The 17,882-nt window shown below is 61.7% G+C and overlaps 1 protein-coding gene across 2 annotated transcripts in view; it reads left to right on the forward strand.

The window, feature by feature from the left end:
* The window catches only part of CCM2 (CCM2 scaffold protein), a 37,668-nt gene that overhangs the window by 18,166 nt on the left and 1,620 nt on the right, over window positions 1-17,882 (forward strand). The window contains exons 2-7 of one of the 2 annotated variants that reach the window (XM_056137289.1): window positions 9,381-9,554; window positions 13,980-14,063; window positions 14,354-14,537; window positions 16,280-16,416; window positions 16,620-16,755; window positions 17,793-17,850. In XM_056137289.1, coding sequence (XP_055993264.1) covers window positions 9,381-9,554; window positions 13,980-14,063; window positions 14,354-14,537; window positions 16,280-16,416; window positions 16,620-16,755; window positions 17,793-17,850 — 773 coding nt within the window. The remainder of the gene's footprint in view (window positions 1-9,380; window positions 9,555-13,979; window positions 14,064-14,353; window positions 14,538-16,279; window positions 16,417-16,619; window positions 16,756-17,792; window positions 17,851-17,882) is intronic. The other variant, XM_056137290.1, reaches the window with a different exon arrangement.

The raw sequence follows: 17,882 nt of genomic DNA on the forward strand, positions 1-17,882 counted from the left end.
CACAACACGGTGTTCAGGACTGAGAAGGGCAGTGTAGGGGTCCAGCCTGGAGCTCCCGCCTGCAGGCCCTGGTGCTGGCCCGGAGTGACTCTCCCAGCCAGGCTGCCTGGTGGCTTCAGGGCCAGGGTCTCAGGCCCCGCAGAGCTTGGGGTCCTGGCCACCCAGTCTTGGGGTATCCGGGGCGGCATCTGGTGATGTGTGGGTTGAGGTAGTATGAGGTTATGATCCGTGCCAGTCCCTGCCAGGCATGTGCCCCAACTGCTGAATGACCTCCTGCTCACCAGTTCTCTTTGTATTTTTGGGTCACACCTGGTGGAGGACCTGCTCCTAGCTTGCACTTCAGGTGAGGCTCAGGGGACGGACATATGGGGATGCTGGGACTCGAACCCAGGTTAGCCGCATGCAAAGAAAAAGCCCTCCCCGCTGTGCTATCCCTTCAACCCCTCCTCAGTTAATTTTCTTTAATTAAAAATAAACAAAAAGTTATTTGGCGGCCAGAGGCTGACTGTGGGGCTCAAGGCTCTCACTGTGCCTGGTCCTTGGCAGCCCTGAGTTACGCCAGGTTTGTGGCCCAGATTATCCCCTCCCCCCCCAAAAAAAAGAAACCAAGATTTTTTCATGTAAGAAAAAAATGCAAGTACAAAGTTGACCACCGTATGGGAAAAGACCATTAGGTGTCTTGTAAGTGAGAGGTATTGATTTGCAATTTTGATCTTTCACATCCGCAGAGTGTGTTCACTCGGGCTGGGCACCCCCACCCTGGGCTTGGCCCCTGCGGCAGTCCTGAAGCAGGGCACGCGGGTCTGAGCCGGCCACGGGCACCACAGCCTCGTGGAGGGGCTTGTCAGGTGGCCTCTGTCCCCCGGGCTGGGCCCTGCCCACAGCGTTTCCCGCTGATCGCGGTGCCCGGGGGTCTGGTATGCAGCGGTAGGAGCAGCCGCTTGCTCTGCCTGGTTGTTGTTCCCGGTGTTCCGTCTGTGCTCTGTCCCGGAGTTTGAGAGGACCCTCGTTCTCTGCCCGGGGTGTCCCGTGCTGTGTCCTGGAGCTGAGACGGGTCCTACAGGAGCTCCCTGGGGCTCAGCCCAGGCCCGGCTCAGTCCCTCTGGCGCCCTCTGCTGGGCTGTTCTCCACCACGCGCTGCGTCTGGGCTCACTGCACAGTTGCTGTCCTGGGGTTTTTATTTTATTTTATTTCTACACTAGATTCCTGGGTTCTGGGTTTTTTGGGGTTTTTTTTGGGGGGGTGGCTTTTTAGGGTCACACCCAGCGATGCTCAGGGTTAACTCCTGGCTTTGCACTCAGGAATCACTCCTGGCAGTGCTGGGGGACCATATGGGATGCCGGGGATCGAACCCAGGTCGGCTGCATGCACGGCAAACGCCCTACCCGCTGTACTACCGCTCCGGCCTGATTCCTGGGTTCTAAACTTGCTTGGAGTTGGCTTTTTTACCGTCTGCACGCAGTCATCTCCTGGGATCGGAGGGAGCGGGGAGTTTGCCGACAGGCTGAAACACCGCCCAGTTCGAGGATTCTCCTTCTGTGACTTCTGGCTGATTTCTGTGGGAAGCTTTGGCAGATCCACAGAAGCCTGCAATGTTGGCGGGCATGCACGATCGCTTTCACTTGACCACTGCTTTTGTTTGGGGGGGGGGGGCACACCCAGTGCTGCTGAGGCTGACTCCTGGCTCTGCACTCAGGGCTCACTCCTGTGGGCTGGGGACCAGGTAGGACCCTGGAGACTGGCCCCGCGCCTGCCCCTCGGCTGCTCCCCAGCTCAGGCACACAGCACGCTTCCTGGCTGGGTTCCGTGTCCCTCCCGACGTGCTCTCTCCGTGCCCTCCTCCCTGCATTCCTCAGGGGGGGGGGGGGGCGCTGGCTTGGCGGCCCACCTCCACACGCTGGTCTTTCTCTCAGCATCCAAGTTTTTATCTTTTCCTTTGATGTGCTAGGACAGGGTTGGCAAACTTATAGAGGACCATATCCTTTGGTTTTGTTTCTTGGGTCAACACCCTGCAGTGCTCAGGGCTCACTCCCCGCAGAACCTGGGGGACCCCGTGGGGACCCGGGAATTAGACTGGCATCAGGCATGTGCAAAGTTGGTGGCTTAGCCCCTGAACTAGATAAGAAGTATTTCAGTTTTTGTGGCCCAAGAGGCAAAATCTAATTGTGTATCATGAGTTCCGTAAAAGGGAGAAAAAAATGTCCATTGTATAGAGAACTGTTATAGGGCTGGGGAGTTAACCATGGGGGTCGGGTACCCACCCTCCATACTGCCAGCCTAGGTGCCATCCGTGCCCCCATGTGGCCCCCTGAGCTTGCCAGGAGTGATCCTTGAGTTCAGAGGCAAGAGTGACCCTGAGCATGACTGGGTGTGGGCCCCCCACCCAGATTGTAGATATGAATACATATTATGGGGCTAGAGCATTTGCCTTGCACACGGCCTATCTGGGTTTGATCCCCGACATCCCAGATGGGCCCCCGGGTACCGCTGGGAGTCATTTCTGAGTGCAGAGCCAGGAGTAACCGGGTGTGAGCACAAAAGAAAAAACAAAAATTTCTGGCCACTGCCGGCAGGGTTCCTGCGATGCCTGAGGCCCAGCCCGGCAGTGCTCTGAGCCACCAGCTGTCGGAGTGGCCTGTGCGCGGGTCTGTGCCGTACGCAGCCCTGGCTCTGTGTCATTGCCCGTTTTCTTCCCGTTTGTAGCTCCTTCCCTTTCTGTGGGGGTGAGGCAGTGCTCAGGGCCAGGGTAGTATCAGCGCCCTGCGTGCTGGATCCCACACAGCAACGCCTCGGCCCAGCTCCTTCTCTTGTTACAGCTTTTCTTTCACCGCTGCTTCTGTGGGTGTGGCTCTTTTCCCCTTCGGTTTTTAATTTGGTTTGGAGCTACACCCAGCTTTCCCGACTCTGTGCTTGGGACTCACTCCCGGCTCTGGGCTCAGTGCTCACTCCTGGCTTGGGACTCACTCCTGGCTCTGTGCTCAGGGCTCACTCCTGGCTCTGTGCTCAGAGCTCACTCCCGGCTCTGAGCTCAGGCTCACTCCTGGCTCTGGACTTGGGGCTCACGCTTGGCTCTGGGCTCAGTGTTCACTTCTGACTCGGGGCTCACTCCTGGCTCTGTGCTCGGGGCTCACTCCTGGCTCTGTTCTCGGGGCTCACTCCTGGCTCTGTGCTCAGGACTCACTCCCGGCTCTGTGCTCAGGCTCATTCCTGACTCTGGGCTCAGGGCTGACTCCCGGCTCTGTGCTCAGGCTCACTCCTGGCTCTGGGCTCGGGCTACCTTTTGCCTCTGAGCTCAGGGCTCAGACTTGGCTCTGGGCTCGGGGGTTACTCCCAGCTCTGTGCCCAGGGCTCACTCCCGGCTCTGGGCTCGGGGCTCAAGCCTGGGATCACGCCTGGCATCTTGCCTGCTGTACTGTCTCTCTGGCCCTTCTTTCGTTTCTTCTGCAGTGCTGAGGGTCAAACCCAGGGCAGTAGTCGTCAGGTTTTCTGCTCCTGGACCACACCCAGGGCCCTAGGGTAGGTTTTTCAGGTGCCACTGAGTGTCCCAGCCCTCTGCTAAGACACGTACCTGCCCTACCCCAGGGCCTTTCCCTGCCTCTCCTGGGCCTCTGGTTTGTGGGCCACACGTGCAGTGCTTGGCTCACGGCGCCAGGGGCCTGGCACGAGCTGCCTCTGGCCTCACGCATCTGGGAGGGACAGCAGGGCTGGCTAGTGTTCTCCTGGCCTCAGTTTCCCTGCGGAGGCAGTGGCGTGTGGAAGAATTGTCTGCTCCGTGAGCACCTGATGGGACCGTGTCTCTGCCGCTCTTCTGGTTTCTTCCCCCAGGGTCCGTAGCCGAGACTCAGGCGCCCCCCCCCCCCGCCCCCCCAGCCCATTCTGCCAGGTGGCTTCAGGAAGGAAGGGTCCGAGAGGCAGGGGGTGGGTGTGGAGGGAGGGCCCCTGGCCACGTGGGGTGCTGCTAAAACCGGCCGATGCGGTTCATCCTGCTGGTGGCGTCCCACCAACCCTCCCGGGACACTCGGCAGAAGCCGTTCCCAGCCGTGCTGCTGAGTTCTGCTGGGGGCCTGGGGCAGCCTCCTGGGGCCTCTCTGCGCGACCCCCCCCCTCCCCCAGCAGGTGCTGGAACTCCCACACCTCAGCTCACGCTGGGCTGGCTGTGCGCAGAGCTTCTGAGGAGACGTGTGGTTTCAGGGGCCGCCGGGCTTCCTGTTTGTTCACTTGTTCTGCAGAAGGAGGTCTGACGGCAAGCCGGGTCGGGAGGGGGCGGGCGAGCACAGTCACTGTCAGCGGGGGGACCCGCGGCGCAGACTCCCGGGCGCCGTCCATGGAGAGTGAGGTGGGTGCTCCTGCAGGGCTCCCACGTGGCGGAGCCCGGGGGAGTCTGCCCAGGTGGGTCCAGGGTGGGTGCAGGTGGCACCTGGTGGATGGTGTCAGACTGAGCTCAGCCCGATGGGTTGTTCTTGCCCGGCTTAGCCCAGGGTAGCCACCTGGGTGCCAGGGGAAGGTCATCCTCAGGGGCTTTGAAGTCAGCCGCGTGCAAATCTGAACGGGAAGGGGGCCTCGGGCCAAGGTCAGGACATAGCATTAGCACAGCCGCCGGCCCAGGCTCAGCCCTGGCAGCCCCCCACCCCCAGAGCCCACCAGGAGAAACCCCTGAGTGCTCAGAAGTGACTCTGAGCACTGCTGGGTGTGGCCCCAAAACAAGAAGGGGGGAGGAAAGAGGGGGAGGGTGCCAGCACCCCCATGTCCAGTTCACGCCGTGTCCAGAGTGCAAACCTGGGCTGTGTAGAGGGCCCGGAGTCCAGTGGGTACTTACGTTTTGGCCTCTGTAGCACCTAAGCAAGGTAAACACTGCACTGTCCTCCCGTTGTTCATCGATTTGCTCGAGCGGGCCCAGTAACGTCTCCATTGTGAGACTTGTTGTTACTGTGTTTGGCATATCGAATACGTCACGGGGAGCTTGCCAGGCTCTGCCGTGTGGGCGAGATGCTCTCTCGGTAGCTTGCCGGGCTCTCCGAGAGGGGCGGAGGAATCGAACCCAGCTCAGCCGGGCTGGCTGCATGCAAGGCAAACGCCCTGCCACTGTGCTATCGCTCCCGCCTACATTTTTCTGCCAGTTTGGTTTCTGGGTGTTAGCTGGAATGAAGAGGGGCCCAGTCCAGGGCTGCACTGGGAGAAATGGGCTCCTAGCATCCCACTACGTGGAACCACAGGCTGGCAGGAGTGTCCGTAGAGCCCAGCTGCTGGCTACTTACAATTGCCGCTTTCCTGAGCGGGGTCCCTGAGTGGGCAGCCTCGGCCATGGCCACAGGGTGAAACAGAGGCTCCGTTCCTCCATCTGGACAGCTGCTGATTGCCCATCAGATGCCGCTGAGTACTGGACCTACGGAGACCAGGGAAATGTTTAATAAAAAAAATCTTTGCACACACACACAAAAAAAACTTTGCACATGGAAAAGTGTTTGAGGCAGTTTTATGTGATCGGTGAAATCAAACCTGTCTTGCAGTGTCCTGTAAGATTCAGGCCCCAGAGAGAGGGCTGGACACTGTCACAGAACCCTCCGGTACCCGGTGCCAGTCTCCCTGTTCTTGATGATAGCGCTGCCCCGTGCTGGCCTGGCCGTGTGCGCCCATAGAGCTGTGCTACCTGGCGCGGCCGTAGCCCCTGACCGAGCTGAAAGTCCGATGCTCTGGGGGTGCAGTGACCTCAGTTCAGTAGCCCCGTTATGCCCGGTGCGCTGAGTGGGCTTGAGCTTCGCATGTGGAGAGTCTTCCAGCAGACCGTGCTGAGTGGCAGGTGTGGGCTGTGCTTCTTCAGTGCATTTTGAACAAGTCGTTTAGAACGTAAGATGGAAAATGCTGTAAGGATCTAGGGCAACATTACTCAGCCGGAGGCCGTGTGGGCCCTGCGGCTTTCCAAGGGGCCAAGAGGTGAAATTGTGTACGTGGGCGGGCGTGGCACAGGCCTGGGGCCAATAGTAGGACAAGGGTACCACCCAAGGAGTGCAGGCCAGAAGGGGACCAGGTCGGGTCCAGGCCAGGGAGCGCTGTTGGGGCCTGAGAGGGACTGGCCAGGCGTAGCGCCCGCACCAGGGCTGGGTCCTGGAGACCTTGGGGCCAGGAGGGTTTGCTGAGAACTTGGCACCGCGCCCGCAGAGACGCTGAGGCTCTGCCACAGATGTGAGCTCGCTGAGTGCCAGGCTGCTCCTCCGTGGACTGAGATTCTAAGGGGATGACAGACGCCAGTGACTGAGGAAAATGCTGTTGAACTAAGAGTGTGCGATTCAGGCACTGAAACCACTACTTAAAACTGCACAAGGGCTGGAGCGATAGTACCGTGGGGAGGGGCTTGCCTGGTCTGTGGCTGGCCCCTGAGCACTGCCAGGCGTTCATCCCTCGAGCTTTGTTTAATGGTCCAAGAGCAGAGTCAGGAGGAACCCTGAGCATTGCCGGGTGTGTCCCCAAAAGCTTACGCTCCTCGCCCCTCCTGAAAACCTGCTTATTGATCTGGAGAACTTTCCGGCATTCACTTCGTCTGTGTGCCAAAGTGTCTTTCATTATTTCTCCGCTTCGATTTGTTGTGGCTTGGGGGCCACTGCCAGCAGTGCTCAGGGCTCCTGACTCTGTGCTCGGGGACCCTCCTGGGCAGCAGCGTCCCTCTGCACTGTCTCTACCCCCCCCGCCCTCCGTTTCCATGCTCAGAGGTAGCCCCAGGAGCATGGGGGGCAGGGGTCCCGGCTCCCCTTCCAGCACCGCCTGGCACCCTGAGCACACACAAACACAGCGTTCGTCCCCCAGCTCCACGGGTGCTTGTTAGACTGTTCTGGAAGGGCCGAGAGGCTCCAGACCCACCCTCCGGTCCCCGTCTTCACCCCTCTGCCCTGCTTGCAACCTTTGCCTCTGGGAAGACTTGCCACCATGTGCCCTGGCGAGCGCAGAGCCCCTTCCTGGCGCGGGGCACGGAGCCTAGGACGGCTCTGTGCAGGGGAACGCGGCATCCACGAGCACCCGGGCCAAACCCTGCGTGGGGGGTGGGCTTGGGGTGCCTGACTCTCTCGCCTGAGTCACGTGTGCTCACCTGGCCGGTGTCCTGCTGCCCTGCCCTGCCGCCCTTCCAGGTTTGTTTGTGAACTTGCTCCTCCCGCTGAATCTGCCCTGAGGAATCGGGTCTCTTTTGCTGGCCGTGAGTGCTGTGGGCACCAGCTGCCCATCGACTCCTCTCCTGGCAGTGCCTGGGGACGGGGCGGGGTGGCAGGGCGGGACGGGGCGGGGGCTCCCTCCTGCAAGGCCCAGGTACCCGTCAGGGCTGCAGAGGGTCTCGCTCTGGGCAGGCTGTAGGGCTTGGGTCAGCCTTTCACTGTGTCCTGCATCCTGGCACGGTGCACGGCTGCCTATGGCCGGTCTCCTGTGCCCCTCAGGGAGTGCCAGGTGACAGGCACTTCCAGAACCCTCCCCAACTGGGATCCCACTGGCTGTGCTTCAGCGACGTGACCTTTGTGGGGTTGCCAGGCAGGAGGGCCTGATGCCGACCTCTGGCTGGTCTCACGGCTGGGCCCGGCCCAGTGTCCCTGTCCCGGGGCTACCGCCCCGCCCGCTGCTCCAGACCTGAGCCTGACCTGAGTCTCTGGGGGGCTGTGGGGGCGGGGCCAGGCCGTGTCTGCAGCTGGCCCTGCCCTTTGGCCCACTGGGAGAGGATGTGGAGCAGGAACTGTCCTCCCGGCGGAGGACCATCCAGCAGTGGTCAGGGTTGGTTCCTGACTGCACTTCGGGATCATTCTGGTGGGCTTGGGGGACCATATGGGGTGCTGGGGATCGGACCCAGGTCAGCCACGTGCTAGGCAAGTGCCCTCCCCGCTGTGCAGTCCCAAAACCACGTTTAAAGAAGAGCAAAGCAGACCCGGGAGCGGACCTCCACTCCACATCACGCACCTGAGACCTGCGGCCTCTGTTGTGGCTGGGGAGGAAAGGCCCAGCCCATGAGAGAGGGACCTGGCAGCTAGGGGCTGGAGCGGGTGTCCGGTGCCGCCTGCTGTCCCGTCTCAGAGAAGCGTGGAGGGACCTCCTTGTGTCATCTCTGATGGTGGGTCCATGTGTTCCACGAAAGTCTCCTCGCTAGAGTTGACGTGTTCATTCGCTCGCTCATAGAATCCGCGATGTCAGAGCTTCACGGTGGTCTGTGGATGCTCAGGACGGCCTTTGGGGAAATTTCCCCCGGTCCAGAGGGTGGAGCCTCAGCTGCCGGTGTGACCCCCCCATCAGGACACAGGACACAGGAGTGGGGAGCGTGAGGTGGCGGCCGAGGGTCTCTTGATTTCCAGGAAAGTGGACCCTCACCCCCCTGGACTCCTAGGGGCGAGCGGCAGGGATGGTGTGGTCTTTGGACAGTGTCCATTGTGAAAATGACGACTTTTGCTGCATGGTTTTGTTTTGTCTTTCGGTATGTGGGCCACACCCAGCGGTGCTCAGGGCTTACTCATGGCTCTGGGTTCGGGGGGACCATCTGGGTGCCGGGCACACACGGCGAGCACCTTCCTGTACTGTCTCTCCTGCTGTGTCGCTTTCACTCGGTGAGTCTGTCTTGTGAGCGGTTGCAGTGGGTCAGTGGGATAAGAGGCTCATGTGTATCCAGGGATTCGGGTCTCGGCGAGGGGTCCAGGCTCTGACTGGAGGAGGGGCACAGGAACAGGGCGGGGGCGGGGACACCGCGGCCTCCTGGGCGTTGGGGCGTGCAGACGTCCCTGTCCTCCTCCGTGTGTGGTAGTGGGCCCCAGGCGCCGGGTGGGGCTCAGCAGGTGGTGGTTCCCTAGAGCGTGCAGGGCTGGTGCGTGTGTCCTGGCGTCTCTGGCGCAGGGTCCCCGGTCCAGCCTGTGCCGCAGGCCCCGAGCCAGGCACAGCGGCAGGTGCTGCTCGCAGTAGCAGCCCGCTTCCACCTCACCTCGGCGAGTGCTCTCATTTGGGCTCCTGTTCTTCCTGCCAGCTTCCCGGGGGGTGGGGGTGGGGCACGCGTCCCACGAGCACAGCAGCCAGTGGCCCCTGTCTGGATGCCTGGGGGCATCTCCCCCAGCACGGGGTGGACCTCCGGGCCCTTCTGGGGCTCTTCTGAGCTCCCCTGCCCCAGGCCCTCGCCAACCGCCAGGGTCCCCCCCCCCACTGCGCTTGACCCTGGCTTCTGGACACGGTCCTGCAGGCGCGAAGAGACATGCCCTGCGGTGTCCGACAGACCTGGACACCGAGCCGGGGTGTCCGAGCCCCTGGTAGTGCCGCCCACGGGCCTGGCCTCGAACCTGTGGTCCCAGAAGTGCCGGGCGGGCGCGGGCGAGTCTGCGTGAAGCCTCGCCGGCGACCGGCTCCAACCCTCCCTCGCCCCTTTCTGCCCGCAGCCTGGCATCGTGTCGCCGTTCAAACGCGTGTTCCTCAAAGGCGAGAGGAGCCGGGACAAGAAGGCGCACGAGAAGGTGACGGAGCGGCGGCCCCTGCACACGGTGGTGCTGACCCTGCCGGAGCGCGTGGAGCCCGACCGGCTGCTGAGCGACTACATCGAGAAGGAGGTGAAGGTGAGCGGGCCGCGGGCGGACCCCCCAACGCTCGCCTCTCCGCTCCCCCGTCGGACCCCGGGGCGGGTTCCTCTGCCCGTGCGCGTCGCCCTCCTCTCTCGGGCTCTAGCGTGTGCCTGTCAGCTCGGAGCTGCCCTGGTCAGGTTGGGGCTGAGGGGGCCTGCGCCTGCCACACGTCGTGGTGACTGTGGGTGCGAGGCTCCAGCATGAGGAGGCGAAGATGGGGAACTCGAGTGCATGCTCAGGCCAGCAGAACCCGGGCTTTTCCCTGGCTGTCCCCGGCCACTTCCTCTTCCAGAGTCCTCGGAGACACGCGGCTCTGAAGGGCTGAGTGTGCTTGGCACTGACCTGGGGCTCGCCCTGCCCCCCCGCCCTCCCCCCCACTGATGCCCAGGGTCAGTCCTGCGGGCTGGGGTCCCAGATGATCGGCTGGTGCCAGCGTGGTGGCAGGCACAGGCAGAGCCCTGAATGCCGGAGGTCTGCATGGGCCCACGTCGCTGCCTTCTTTTTCACACACCCAGCTGTGCTCGGGGACTTTTGGCTTGGTGTTTGGGGGTTCCTCCCGGGATGCCTGGGCGGGATCTGGGATTTTCCCCAGGCCTCTGAGACAGACAGACAGGTGCTCTGCCCCTGAGCTGCACCCGTTCATGGCTGCATTGTCTTCGAATGTGTGCTGCGCCGTATTTGTCTTCGACTGTCTTCAACCGCAGAGGTTTTACTATCCCAGCAGGGTCGTGTCAGGGTTGAGTGACTGGGCTTGGAGGGACAGTGCAGGGTGCCTGCCTCTTCCAATGCAGCCGATGCCAGTTTGATGCCTGGCGCCACAGATGGTCAGTACCAGGGGTCAGTCCTGAGCACAGAGGAATAGACCCTCAGCACCCTTGGGTGTGGCCCACGAGCAGAAGAAAGAAAAGAGGAAATCTTGCAGTTTGCTGCAGCTAGGCTGGAACTGGAGGATGTCAGGCTGAGCAGGGACTCAGAGGGAGAAGGATAAGTAGCACCTCATCGCACGCACACGTGGGGGACGGGCAGAGGAAGGAGCAGCAGCGGCCATTCATAGCAGACCCTGGGTCAGCTGAGTGCTTGCGGGGGTGATGAAAAGAGACAGTGGTAGAGGAATGCCGACGTTCTGGCAGGTGTGGTGCTGTGCCCTTGTATTCCTAAAATATTCATAATGTAAGTGCTGATGTAAATCAGGGCGTCTTAAAAGAGAAAGGAAGTGACTGGATCAGAAGGGGCGTGAGAAATAACAGGAGTGTGTGAACTGAGTCTGGTGTGAAGTTGCAGAAACGTGACTTGACGGAGGAAAAGAGCAAGCTGAAGTAGGTGAGGAGCGGGAGGGGGAGAGATGGCCAGGGCGGGGGAAAGAGCAGAGTTAGAAATCAGTGGGAGGCAGAGTGGTAAGAGACAAATGTGGTGAGAGACAGGAAGTGTGGTGAGAGACCGGAAGTGTGAGAGGAAGTATGGGAGACAGGAAGAGTGCTCAGAGCCGGAAGTGTGGTGAGAGACCGGAAGCGTGGTGATGTTAATCGTTCACAAGCCCACGCTCAGCCAATGACTGGCAGAGACAAGATAGATTTCTTAAGGTTTTTCCCACCCAACCAAACACACTCCTACAAAGGGACCCAGTGCTTGAGGGTTCCCAAGCCTGAGAGACGTGGGACCTCCAGCACCTGGGTAGCAGGCACGATTTCCTCTTTTCTTAGGTTACGAGACAGAATGCATCCTGTCCCTTCGCGTGGCGTCACATTCCCATCTTACCTAGAGCAAAGCAGATATCTGCGTTCAAAATCGAGGGATCGGGGGATTAGCACGTCCTGACTCGGCCAAACATCTGTAGTCATGCACCAATCGTGGCCTTGAGTCTGGCCTTGGGTCTGGCCCGTTCTTCCTCCTCCGTTAGTTTGTGGGTGGTCAGAAGGGACCATCATATTTCAAGGTGGAGTTACTTTTTGCCTCTCAGGGGGAGACAGGAAGTGTGGGAGACAGGAAATGTGGGAGATAGGAAGTATGGAAGGTAGGAAGTGTGGTGGGAGACTGGAAGGGTGAGAGATAGGAAGGGAAGCATGAGAGGAAGACTGGAAGATGGAAAGAGTGGAAGACAGGAAGTGTGTTGGGAGCGAGGAGGGGTGGTGCAGAGGGGCAGCACAGAGCCATGGGGGTGCAGGTGCTGTGGGCAACACTTGGAGGCGTGCCCCGGGGCGGGGGGCAGCAGGACAGGATGTTGTGAGGCTCAGAGGAATCACTGGTTGCTTCTGCCTGGCCCCCAGCCCATGTGTCCCCTGGGTGCCCCTGTGTCGCCACACCCTTTGACGGGGCTGGGATGGTGGCGCTCGAGCGGACGAGTGAGCCCTGTGGGAGATGCCAAGCTCCATCCTTGCACGCCAGAAGCTCGAGGGTCATTGACACCATGGCCATGGCCGCCCTTGTCCTTGTGCCTGTGCAGCTGTTTCAGGCGTCAGACACTCAAAGCCTTGGGGTGTGGGGTGACTGAGACCCCAAAGCTCAGTGAGTCCCTGTCAGGAAGAATCATGGTCGAATCATGGTAGAGGGATGGTGCTTTGTTAGGACCACGCCCTCTCCCCACGAAGACTACAGGACACTGGCCTCACCAGGTCACATGAGGGGCCATGGGACACTCCTCACGGTGTCACATGAGGGCTGGACACCGGCATGTCACGTGAGGGGTATAGGACTCTGTTCTCTGTCGTGTGAGGGGTGTAGGACACAGGTCTGTCATGTGAGAGCTACAGGACACTGGTCTCTGTCACGTGAGGGATGTAGGACACTGGTTTCTGTCATGTGAGGGTATAGGACACGTCTCATGTGAGGGGTGTAGGACACTGGTCTGTGTCACATGAGGACTACAGGACACTGGTTTTTGTCATGTGAGGGTTGTGAGACACTGGTCTGTCATGTGAGGGGTGTGAGACACTGGTCTGTCATGTGAGGGGCTCAGTGCGGTGCTTGCTTCTCATGTCAGCTGGGCAGGGCTCTGGGGCACTGTTCCCCCCCACCTCCTCTCCCGCCCCGACTGCACAGCTGACATGTCCAGGGGTTCTCAGGGTAGGACAGTCAATGTGTGCTTCTTTCAATCCCTTGTGGACACGGGGCCTTCCCCAGAGGCCTTGGGAAATGCGTGTGCTCCATTGACTGCAGTCCTTGCACCCTCTTTATGCTTCTCTGTGTCCCGAGATGCGCCCCCGTTGGGTTTGCGGCAGCCCTGGACATCCCTGTAATCTGCCCAGAGGTGGGTCTGACCCTCATGCCGCTGGAGTCCTGGAGGGCATCATGGCTCTGCTGGGCCTCTGGGAGCGCGGTGGGTGCTGGGCAGGCAGTGGGGTTGCTTGGGCTGTCCCAGAGGGTGGGCAGGTCACCTCAGTCACTGGGCTCTGGACTCGCCTGGCTCTGTACACTCCGACCTGATAGAGGCCCTTGTCGATGCCTGAGATCCTGAGTACTTGGTTGTCCTGGATGTTGTTTCCGCACTTCCCGGGCCAGTTCCTTTGGGACCCCCAGGACGGTCACTGCCGGGCACTTGCCATGACACCCCAGCTCAAACAGGCTGCTCCTTCAGGGTGTCTGGCTTGGACTGCTGGGGCAGGGCTTGACGTTGCCTTTACTTTCTGTGCTTGTGGGTGACATCTGGTGTTGCCCGGGGGACTCGGTGTTGCCGGGGATGGGACTCAGTACCATGCCAGACCCATGCCGTCAGACTGCGAGCGTGCGTGGGAGTACATCGATGTGCATGGTGGGTGTGAGTGAGAGACTGAAAATATGGGGTTCTGAGCAGTGTGTGTGTGTGTGTGTGTGTGTGTGTGTGTGTGTGTGTGTGTGTGAAAGAGAGAGAGACTTGACAAGAATCGAACCCAGGGCATATGCTCCACATCTGAGCACCAGCCCCCGTGTCTTCATTCATCTCGGGATTCCCATTTTCCCGACTCTTGCTATCATTATGGTAGTAGCCATCCAGATGGGAGGCGTGAGAGGGCTTCTTTGGTCTTCGCCCTGGTCTGGAGGGTGCCACAGACAGACACCCAGGGCCGTGGCCTCAGGCTTCCTCCCTGAGCCCAGCCTGCGACTGCGCAGCTCTGGCGCCTTCTCCCTGCCCCTGGCCTCTGCCCAGAAGGCCTCTGAGCAGTGTCTTCTTGGTTCTGTCCTGACAGAACCTCTCACAGGCTCCCACAGACCGGGCGGACATGGGGCCACACGCCTGTGCACTGTCCTGAGACCCACCTGCCAGACCGTGTTGGAAGAAGTGGCCGTGGTCATCCACTGCCTTCCTCTGCCACCGCCCCGCCCCCCGACCCAGCCCAGGCTGTGTTCGGGGCGGGGGGGGGGGGGGGATGCAGGGTTCCCCGGCAGACTCAGGGCAGCGGGGTTGGTGCCCGGCGACCGCCCTCTTCCTCACACGCTTCCTTTCAGTACTTAGGTCAGCTGACGTCCATACCAGGATACCTGAACCCCTCGAGCAGGACGGAAATCCTGCACTTCATAGACAATGCCAAGGTACCGTCCCCGGCCCTGCCTCTCTCCCCTCCTCCCATCTGTGCGCCCGGCCCACCGTCGGCTCTGCTGTCCGCACTGGCTGCTCCCTTCTGGGCTGTGTGCAGAAGCCGCATCTTCAAGCTGCTCCCAACCGTGTGTCCAGGCCAGACCGGAAGGGCCTGCACGTGCGGTGATGCAGTCGTTCCGGAGCAGGTGTGGCTGTGTTTGGGCTGACTCCCCGAGCACCGAGCACTGAGCACTGAGCACGAGCCTGTCTGGGCCCCCATTCCTCACACTGTGCTTTCCTGCAGAGAGCCCACCTGCTCCCTGGCCACTTGACCCCAGAGCACGATGCTGTGATCAGCCTGTCTGCCTACAACGTCAAGCTGGCCTGGAGGGACGGGGAGGACACCATCCTCAGGGTCCCCATCCACGACATCGCAGCTGTGTCCTACGTGCGGGACGACGCCTCGCACCTGGTGGTCTTGAAGACAGGTACAGGCCCGGGCTCAGCACTGCGCCCCCTGCCCCCCCCCCCGCCCCGCCATAGCAGCCCCCAGCTCCAGGCCGGCCACACCTCGTGTCTCTGACTCGGGGCCTTGGGCCGCCACTGCCCATGCCCGGGGTGAGCTGGACTCCAGCGTCCCGGTCTGGGAGCCCCGAGCAGGGGTGAGCAGCTGCCGCGTGTTCTCCCCACACAGGTGAGGCCATACAGTGCGGACAGTCTGAGGCTGAGCCAGGCCGGTACTGGTAGAACCGAGCCACAGCCCGGCATGGCTGTGCCGGGGACCACAGAAGGGCCCAGGAGGAGCCAGCGTCCTCCCTGCCCACGTTTCATCCCACCTGGGGCCGGCAGCGCACTGCTCCGGCCTAAGGTCCTGCCAAGCTACCCCTGTGCCACGGCTCCACCTGAGGGCGGATGGAGAAACCTTTGTCCTTTGACTCTGCCCTGCCCTGCCCTGCCCACAGAGGCGAGGTTGGCATGAGGTGCTGCCAGACCTGCCTGCATGCAGACAACGCTCTCTCCTGCTGAGCTGCAGGAGTGAGTTGAGGGCTCTACCCAGCCACACCGCTGGGGGCCGGGACGGCCACAGTTTCCTCTGCACACACTTGGATACACTCATGACACACACGCACTCACACACACGTCCATGTCCACACATGCTGACATACACAACACACATCCACACACACACACCTCACACGCACTCACAGTCCACACATATACACAGTCGCGCACACACACACGCACAGATACTGACTGCTCACATGCCTCCCTCCCTGCACACCTGGCACACGTGTGCACACCTCATGCTCCTGCATGAGCGTGTGTAGACACCTGTATTCGCCATCCCACATGGTGTCTGCAGCTCGGAGCTGCGAGGCACCCCCTCTGCTCTGCCTGTGTCCCCGCCTTCATGGTTTCCCGAGTACCTTGTAGGCCCCAAACGACCGTTATTTAACCAAGGAGTTAAACGTGGCTGACAGTGCAGAGTGTTTGCTGTGATCGTGCATCTCCGCAGGGGCGTCTTGGAAAGCCTGTTTCCTCTCTGCGGGCGGGTGAGGGACAAGCAGTTGGCCGACCTGATTTGCAGAATGCAGTCAGAGGGCAGGGGGGTGGACAGCAGGGTCAGAGCCTGGCTCTGCACCACCTCCCACTTGTCAGCCCCGTGGGAGGCAGGAGTCTGGGCAGGACAAAGAGTGGCTCTGAGTGGTGCCTGCTGGCCTTCCCGGCTGGCTAAGCCTCACGTTTCTTGGGCCGTGAGACATTTTGTTTTTGCATTAGAAGGAACTGCTAGAGAAAACAGGTTTTTATTTTGAAATGAGAGAACGAGCTCTGGGGGGTTCCTGCCAGAGTCGATGGGAGCCTGGAGCTGGTGCTTTGGCCCTGCCCAGCGGAAAGGCTGTGCACATGGCCTGTCTACCTCGTGATGGCTCCCAGCATTCAGGAAGTGGCCTGCATGCATGGCCTCAGGCCTCAGTCCCCATGCCTGTGGCCCTGGGGACAGTCAGTCAGCTGCAGGCGGGGTAGGGCCCCTATGTGTTGTTGGCACCTGGAGACAGCTGAAGCAGTGGCCTGTGGGCACAGCCTGCGAGTCCCAGGCCGCCACTGGGGGGCAGAGGTGTGCTTGTGGGGACGGGCAGGTGCTGCTCCCCGTGGGCACCCCACGTGTGGGGGTGAGCGCGGCCGGCCGAGCCCCGCACCTGCCTTGACTTCTTGTGGTGTCTCCTCGCAGCGCAGGGCCCTGGCGTCTCCCCCAGCCAGAGCCTGTGTGCAGAAGGTTCCAGAGGCCTCTCAGCCGGCTCCCTGTCGGAGAGCGGAGTGGGGCCCGTGGAGGCGTGCTGCCTGGTGATCCTGGCGACCGAGAGCAAGGTCAGGCCCAGACCCTGAGCCCACACCCTGTGGCCACAGTCACTCGGGGTCCTGCCCGGGGGTGTGCAGGACTGGGAGGCAGGCCATTGGGCAAGCCCAGCGTCCTCCTTCAGTCAGCACCGGGTCCAGCCCCTGCTTTCCTAGGCTACATGGCCCGCGGGCTGGTTCCCGGCGTCAGCCTGGGCACGACTGTCTCCCCGCAGGTGGCCGCAGAGGAGCTGTGCTCCCTGCTCGGGCAGGTCTTCCAGGTTGTCTACACGGAGTCCACCATCGACTTTCTGGATAGAGCCATATTCGACGGCGCCTCCACGCCCACCCACCACCTGTCCCTGCACAGTGGTACGTACAGCTGGGTAGGTGCAGGAGTGGGGGGTGGCGCTGGCCTGGTGGTCTGGACCCCACTGTCCATTGGCCCCCGCCTCAGCACGGCGTCCACTCTTTCCCGGGCGCCGAGGGCGCCTCCAGGAAGGCGCATGCTGAAGTCACTGCACACGGCGTCGACGTTGGGGGTGCTGGAGAAGGCAGGGGAGGAGGCAGGCGGCGCGGCGGGGTGGACCGTCTGGGCCTGCCCTCCTGCCCATGCTCTGCTGGACACGCCGCCCACTTTCATGAGCACCAAACCCCATGAACAGGTGGGGGCTTCTGCCCCCCCCCACCCCCCCCATCGTGGGCAGGGACCTCTGACCCCACAGCTGGGAAGAGAGGCCGCTGGTAGGCCTCACCCTCGCAGCCGTGCCACCTGTCCCGGAGCCACCATGCTGGGTTGCTCGTTGCCGTGTGTGGGCTCCCCATGCGCCCAGAGCATCCTGCAGGCCCCGTCAGCACTCTTCCCCCCCTGGCATCAGGCCTCGGTTCACACTGAGAGCCTCATCCCAGCCCTGGTACGGTGCTCCTCACCGTCTCTGAAGTAGCAAAGACTCACTGCGCCCGTGACCTCCGCATCTGAAGGAGTCTGTGCCATGGGGACTGCCCTGTCCGCACGGTGTCCTTTGTGGCCCTGCCCCTCAGGGGCACACATACTGCAGACACGCCGTGCTGCTGTGGTCAACCAGCAGACTTGGTCATCTCGGTCAGGAGCAGTGGGATGGGGGATGTGGCCAACCCCACTGGGTCACCCCCTGTGCCTGTCCTGCTTTGGTTCTACACTCCCCCATGGGTGGCCGGGGTCATCTGTCCTGTCCTGTGTCTGCCTCTACGTGGTAGCCGCGTCGTCTCGGACAGGCTTCTGGCAAAGGGACTCACCTGGCTCTGGGAGACGGAGCAGCTGCCCGTGTGGCGCCAACCCTGCCCGTGCGGTGGTGGCACCAGCCACCAGGTGCCACTCCAGCCTGGCTGCAGGCCTCAGGTGCCCTCCCCGCTCTCTGCCCTCTCCCCAGATGACTCCTCCACCAAAGTGGACATGAAGGAGCCCTACGAGATGGACGCCAGCACTTTGTGAGTGCCCGTGGGGAGGGTGGAGACTGCGG

Source organism: Sorex fumeus, unplaced genomic scaffold, assembly GCF_029834395.1.
Source record: "Sorex fumeus unplaced genomic scaffold, SorFum_2.1 ptg000123l, whole genome shotgun sequence".
NCBI lineage: Eukaryota > Metazoa > Chordata > Mammalia > Eulipotyphla > Soricidae > Sorex > Sorex fumeus.